The sequence below is a fragment of the Raphanus sativus genome, chromosome 5, assembly GCF_000801105.2.
Source record: "Raphanus sativus cultivar WK10039 chromosome 5, ASM80110v3, whole genome shotgun sequence".
In the NCBI taxonomy this organism is placed as follows: Eukaryota; Viridiplantae; Streptophyta; class Magnoliopsida; order Brassicales; family Brassicaceae; genus Raphanus; species Raphanus sativus.
In genome coordinates, this window is record NC_079515.1 from 10,823,616 (window position 1) to 10,830,678 (window position 7,063).

A 7,063-nucleotide genomic window follows, 5' to 3' on the forward strand; every position below is an offset into this window, starting at 1 on the left:
ACATATCGAATTTTTAAAATACTTTTGGTTTATATGAGAAGACAACAAAATAGAATATAGTTCCATTTAAATTGAAAACAATAAAAATATTTATGGGGCTTTTGTATAGCCACGCATTAACAAGATGAAACTTGGTTGGGTCAGGACGTAAGAGAATCGTTCAGTGTTGCTGCTGCTTTATTTTATTTATTTTTGCTATACATAGTAGGATTTAAATTAAGTCTTTAACCATAAGAACAACTAGATCATGACCCGTTCGACTGAGCGGGAGTTATTTTTTTTATCTTTGTTTTTATTAAATGTTATACATGATCGCCAATGTGTATTAATATAAAATTTTGATAAATAACAATGTGTACTAATGTGTTTAAATAAGTAATGTGTTTAATTACTAAATTTTATGATAACGTAAAGTAGTTTTTTCTGTATTATTTAAAATATATAGTGCTATATATTTTGTATTTTCAACATTTATCATACAAAACTTACATTGGGGTATTATTTCTATGAAAATATGTGTAACATAATATATTTATATATTATATAAACATATGCACACCCGCACGGGTTTTATTTTTGAAATGTATTCTATATTGTTTAGTTTTATGTAGTATCGAGTTTGTATAATTCAATTTTGTGTTTAAAGAACAATATCAAAACTGTCTTTCGTATGTAAAAATAACATTTTGCAAGCGCGAGTTGTGTCTTTTATTGTAACACAAAATTTTATATAAAACTTATATTTTTTTGTACATTACGAAATTTAATTTTTTAAAATAATTATTACGTAATTTCAAAGTGAATTTTATCTCTGAGGTCTAATATATTTTGTGTGTAATGGTTCAAAGCATTTTCGATATATATATTATATTTCAGTTTGGTTTGTTTTTAGTATTATTGTATAAGTATAATACTATACAATATTACTATATTCTATACAATATATGAAGCTATGTGTTATTTGTTTTAGAAAGTAGATTAGGCCTAACGTAGTTATAACAATAGTCATATCTTTATGTATGTGCCTATGACTTATCTACCTAATGTTATTCGTACTAATAAAATTAATATGGCCAATGAAAGTATACTGATCAATTTAAAATGAATTGTATAGGGTAATTATAGAACGATTAATATTTTTAGTATTCTTAGTATATATCTTATTTAAATAGACATGTAATAAATGTAAAAATCATATATGGAATATGGACAAAAAGAAGAATTGTATTTAAGGAAATACATCAATGCAAAGTTAGACTATGGTACGTATTATATATAAAGAATGAGACATTTAATTTAAATATATGAGGTCCACCTTTAAAAATCCACCTAGAAGAAGTTGTAATGTTCATGTTTTAATAAGATAGATTAGGCTAGGATATTTATGTATTAATTGTCATATTATCCTTTTTCACTTTTATCTCTCTTTTTTAATTCATTTTCTAAGTTTAGAAAAATATAATTTGAATTTCTTATATACTTATTAAAAATATAGATTTTTTTGTATATGACATGTTTTAGTTATTATAAAACTGACATATATTTATAAATTAAATATATATAGCTATAATAGGATTTTGTACTATTCTATTTACGAAAGGCAAAATGGAATAATAATGATAAAATATATTTTTTTCCATCTCTCCATTTATATTTCTTTTCAATGGCCATCTTGTTTTCTATCAATTACTCTAATTTCTATTTATGTTTTGTTCTCCAACGCCGCTGCTACTCATCATTTCTCTCTGAGAAAAGTTTAGAGAATTTCATATATACAAAGTTTGTGAATGTGTCGAGTATTCCATACCATAACATGTATAGCATAGTCACGTAATGGATAAGAGCTGGAGTTTAGGGTTTAGGGTTTAGGATTAAGGTTTGGGTTTAGGGTATATGGTTTGGGTATATGGTTTGGGTTTAGGATTTGGGTTTAGGGTATATAGTTTGGGTTTACGGTATATAGTTTGGGTTTATAGTTTAGGATATATAGTTTGGGTTTAGAATTTGTGTTTACGATATATGGTTTCGGTATATGGTTTGAGTTTAGGATATAGCATACTTTCTACAAATCCTTCATATTTTCAGCTTTCTTATTTCCTTCATCCTCTTTATAATGGTTGTTGGTATAAATTAATTGTTCTGTACTATATGTTTTACTCTTTATATTTTCATTTTGTTTATATATCCGTCCATGTACTATACTATATAGTCATATAATATAGAATTATCTATTTTTATTATTTGTAATATATCAGTTATATTGTTTTTTCACGTAATTTTTTTACACTAAATATTTGTTCTATGAATAAATATGTTCTTTCGTATTATCCACTGCTTAAACTGCATTAACCCCTTTAAATAAGTAATACTATAGAACTCAAATTATTTTCTAACATTATAATTATGGTTGGAATAATATATTTTACATCTATGTTATATATAGAATAGTTTATAGTTCTAGCGTTTGATAATACAAGCGCTCACGCGCCGTAAAGGACTATAACGTCTGATTATGGTACAAATTGACATATTTTCCATACAAGGCTATATTCTTAATTGTCATGACTCATATGAATATTAAGCAAATTGATCCTTCGATTTATAGGTTGGTCCAATTTTTCTTTCTAGACTATTTGAGTTTAATTTTTTTTAGTTGGGTTTTTAGTTTTACAATTGATTCTCTCTTTTTTTTCCTAATTCATTAGAAGTGAATGCATGTAGTATTGCAAAACTATTTAAAGGTGTGCGAGTGTTATCATCACTCAACATCAACTTAAATCACTTTTGAGTTTTGATATAGTCTTTTCTTTTTGAAAAAAAATAACTACAAATAAGACTATATTATCTGAACCCTTCAACCAATACAACATATAAGAATGGTTATCACGTTAGTTTTATTTCACCAAATAAATACAGTAGATAGAGCTCCATTAAGTTAAATGATGAATTGTGTTGTCTGTTGAGTCATTTAGTAGGGACGGCCATTCTACTTAAGATGTTTCCGGTTTAAAATATTTAACCCATTCATATATTTTATATTCTCAGATCGTTTCAGTTTAAAATCTTTTAGTTTAGTTTTTTTTCTTTAATCAGAGACCGATTATTTATATCTGAAGGTTATTGAAATATCTGTAATCATTTGGAATTCTATACTAAACCGATACCGATTTCAAACATACTATCACATACATGTACTATGTTTCAAACCAATTAGGTTATCGTGGAATTTTCATCCATCTACATGTGACGTGTTTTAGGCCTCGCATGACTCAGGAGTGGTCTTGCTTTTAACTACTCCAAAACTATACTGGCTATATTTATATTTTACAATTCCATTCGGTTTAAATACATATAACGCCCACCTACTAGCTACTACAATCTGATATACAGAAATCTGTAAAATGGAAATTTTACAATAACAGGCTACCCATAAATCTGTATAACTAAAAACAAATTAGGAATTGTGGTAAAAATGTAAACAATGATTAAATGGAAGAAGTATGTTCTATTTAGTTTCGCGTGTATTCTAGAGTGAGCAATATCCACATACTCCATACAAGGCCAAACTAAATGTCTTGTTTGGTCTAAAGTCGAAGGCTTGAAAAGAGTGGCCACTTGACAAGGAACAAAAATCTAACTTGGTAAAAAGAAGAATAAAAACACACAGTGGGAAAACGACCAATCAAAAGATAGGATAGGCAAGTTAAGCAATGTGATCATCGTTTATCAAAGTGGAAGAATAAACGAATCATTCATGTTTTTAAGTTTCTTGACACTCGGAAGTTTGGAACAACAAAACGTTCGTTGGCGTTTTCAAACGCCGCATATTTTAATTACCTAGCTCTGCAATGCTGCCAGGGCCTATTAGGTTAAGTACAGTGAAGTTGTTTTTGCTGTTAGTTATATATTTGTATCATGAATTAAATTATTTTGTACATTATTTCTTAAAACTAATGATATACACAATATAAAAGAAGTAACTTATTCATTATAACTAAATTTTTTTTAAGGATTATATCTATATATATACACAATTATTTATTTGTTATTAGATATTTATATATATACAAAGTTAAATTATGTAGATTGAATATGATAAATGAATTGTATGAGGAACTTACGTCAGTTTCAGATTACATTTGCAACTGATTGTTCTCAATTGATGAAGATTGTTTCAGAACCAGAAGAATGACCAGCGTTTGCAATTTATTTGGAAGATATCAAGATCTTAGAGGAATTTTGTAACGCCCCGACCGCCCACAGCTAATGGGCCGCCCACGCCCGTTCTCTCGGTCTGTGGATCCCATCTCGTTCCAACGGCTCGTTGTTAATTTTTTCCAAGGCTCGAAATCATTGTTTACTGTCCCTGCAATCACCACATGACATTCCCCGTATTTTGGCCTCACTCGTACGGTATCGCAAATTACTTTCCGATAGGTCACCCATTCTTTCACTACTCCAACCCAAGTACGCTTCACTCTGGAATTCTAAATGGATGTGTGACGGAAAAAGTAAATCAAATTTGGTGACATAGGTAGCCAAATAAATTCTCTTAAGCCTTTTCATATATCACAACTCCGGATGTTACAAATTTTCTTCAATTCAAAGATCATTCATGTAATCCGGACGGAGAATACAAAGACGGACAGTCTAGCACGACGTGTCAGACAACAACCATCGTTCGTCATTCACATGGATGCAGACTTACTAGTTTGGTTCACAGAATCAGTATGAGTCTGTGTATGTTGATGACAAAAAAGACTATGATAATGATTTAGCATACATGTAGTAGACATAGATGATGAAGACGTTTGTTACAGAAGACAGTTGCGTGATGTTAAACAGTTTATTGTTGAATAAAATCATTTCTGTTGTTTATTAGAGATTCAACGCAAAAAAGAAATCTCAAAGAAGAAGAAAACAATTGTTCTACTTCATTTCCTCTTCAGCAAACTTCAGATGAGTATTGATGCAGTTGAGGAATCTCAACGACCATTTTGGATAGAGTTTCGTAGAGTTTTCTTAAATCAAAATACATGTCCTCCGTTATCCTCTCATAAACCTAAATGAGTATTGTGTCCTTCCCTATCCTATCGTAAACCTCAGTGATCATAATCCAGCAGATGAACAGCATCAGCAGCCCATATACTGGTGAGCTTTGTTATTTCACTATAGAAACTTAACGAAACAGCTTCGTCCAGGTCGTCAACAACAATGATCTCCACACAATACCTAATACACAGGGTACAATATTTTAGTTACATATATATCTTTATAAAAAAGAACAACTGAAATGGCTGTGTACCTGAAAACACTAACGACATTAGTCTGATTGCAGAATATATATGCAAACGATGAGGCACTCCTCTGAAGTTTCCTTGTACACTTGGAGCAAGATATGTAGCACCATACATTTTTTGCCTTGATACAGGTGACTTTCCCAGTGCAACTAAGTTATATTTTCTACAATAATAAATGTTGCAATCATAAACAGAGCTTAGAATGATGGTGGAGACAAACTATTAAAGGTCGCAAGTGAACCCGAGGCTCGGTTGTGATGATAATTTTGCTAGCTCAGCTATTGTCAGCAACTCAACCTTGACATAGCCTCTCAGCAATGAATCTGCTGATGTAGTTTCAGTGTTATTTGTGACCAACCACCTGCAATGATAGAGAGTATCCTGCAAGAGTTTCATGTGAGAGTATGTTCCATATATAATTTTACAGGATGTATAATGATGTAATAAAATATAAACGATCAGTACTTGTAAAAGTAGCTCTTAACGAAAATTTCTGGGGAATCCTGTTACAACAATGATTATATTAAGATAACAAAAACTCCTGGGGAATAATTTTTATGACGGAGACATGTATAAATTGATCTCCGGTGAAGAACTATTAGATTTGAAAGTTTCATAATCTATACATGAACAACGCGAGGCGTGATTAACAAAACAGAAAAACAATGTAATCAAGCCAGAATTACCTTGGCGTCCAGGAGGAGCATGTCGATTTCAATTAGCTCACCGCCGCGCCAAATATTTATAGCTTCTCGGAACCGAAGCAAACGGACAGCTGCAAATCGGCCATGAAGGCAGAGGAATTAGCCATTATCAAAGATTGGTTTCTTAAAAAGCTTATGAATATGAAGAAGGACATATTGAACTCCACCAAAACAGCGTTACTTGTTTTCAACACGTTCTCCTCTCTGATTACTACCTCACAAACAACTGATTTCCATGCCTCACAGTCCAATTCAGAGCTGCATGTTTTTGTCTGAGAAGAACCTGACAAATAAATCTTGAATTTTTAAGTCTAAAGCCAAAAAAAAGATGGCTCTAAGCTAAAAAAGAAGTGTTTTTTTTAATCAAACCAATAGCATATAAAAGGACTTTGCCAGAGATTCCGATCACATCCATGACAGAGAAATCATCAGTGAGAAACTCAAGAATATTAAGCACACCTTTGGATGCCACATTACTGAAATGAAGTTTTTCTTGAAAGGAACAGTGAGGATGACATTCGTGGGAAGAAGATTGGCTTTTTTAAAGGCGGAGTTCCACAGACTGTGAAGGAGATAAAGACGCATTGAATGATCAATCGTGGTTGATGTGGGTCCAAGGATTAAAGAACACTGTTAATGGTGATGAAGGACTTCATTGCGAAAGGGATCAGAGGAGATCAGGTGCAAGCGTAACAACGGGAATGGTGAACGACACATAGATCCAATACGAAGAGCTGACTCACAGATCCTTTCAGAAACGCCATGGTTGTTTGACATAATCGGAGCTGGTGCAGACGTCGAGCCCTAAGAATCCACTATGTGACAGGTTCACACCAAACCGGTTTATCTATCCAATTTTATTATTTCCGGTTCATGTTATTTCAATTCAGTAAACCATAAGGGTTTGTCCTTGTTACTTTATCCTTATCTTGCCAGCTAATGTGTCATGAGACCGTTCAGCAAACGGCTTTATGTACTGCGTGACCTGTTTTTGCAGAGTTTTATCAGAAAAACCATTTTGTCTTCTTATCAACATCTCTCTCTCTCTTACGATCTCTG

General features: G+C 31.7%; 1 protein-coding gene across 17 annotated transcripts; it reads right to left on the reverse strand.

The window, feature by feature from the left end:
- Positions 1-4,832: 4,832 nt before the first annotated feature.
- LOC108856236 (uncharacterized) lies at positions 4,833-6,828 on the reverse strand. 17 transcript variants are annotated; one of them, XR_008934395.1, is made up of 6 exons: positions 6,464-6,828; positions 6,172-6,287; positions 5,766-6,075; positions 5,598-5,681; positions 5,306-5,463; positions 4,833-5,232 (listed from the first exon to the last, which is right to left on the reverse strand). XR_008934395.1 is itself a non-coding variant. In XM_018630000.2 (6 exons), exons 1-6 carry the CDS (start codon positions 6,417-6,419, stop codon positions 5,180-5,182), a joined length of 588 nt encoding a protein of 195 aa, XP_018485502.1. In that variant the 5' UTR covers positions 6,420-6,827; the 3' UTR covers positions 4,833-5,179. The 17 variants fall into 17 exon arrangements, 1 of the variants encoding a protein (XP_018485502.1); XR_008934391.1 differs by having other exon boundaries at positions 5,306-5,681; positions 5,766-5,803; positions 5,987-6,075; positions 6,158-6,287; positions 6,464-6,823; XR_001950163.2 differs by having other exon boundaries at positions 5,306-5,681; positions 5,766-5,803; positions 5,987-6,075; positions 6,186-6,287; positions 6,374-6,497.
- Positions 6,829-7,063: the final 235 nt, after the last annotated feature.

Coding starts and splice junctions, on each gene's coding strand:
- LOC108856236 (XM_018630000.2), bottom strand. CDS start 6,419: ATGGATGTGATCGGAATCTCTGGCAAAGTCCTTTTATATGCTATTG. Junction 5,682..5,986: donor TGCTCCTCCTGGACGCCAAG/GTAATTCTGGCT, acceptor AAACTCTTGCAG/GATACTCTCTATCATTGCAG. Junction 5,233..5,305: donor AATGTCGTTAGTGTTTTCAG/GTACACAGCCAT, acceptor CCTGTGTATTAG/GTATTGTGTGGAGATCATTG.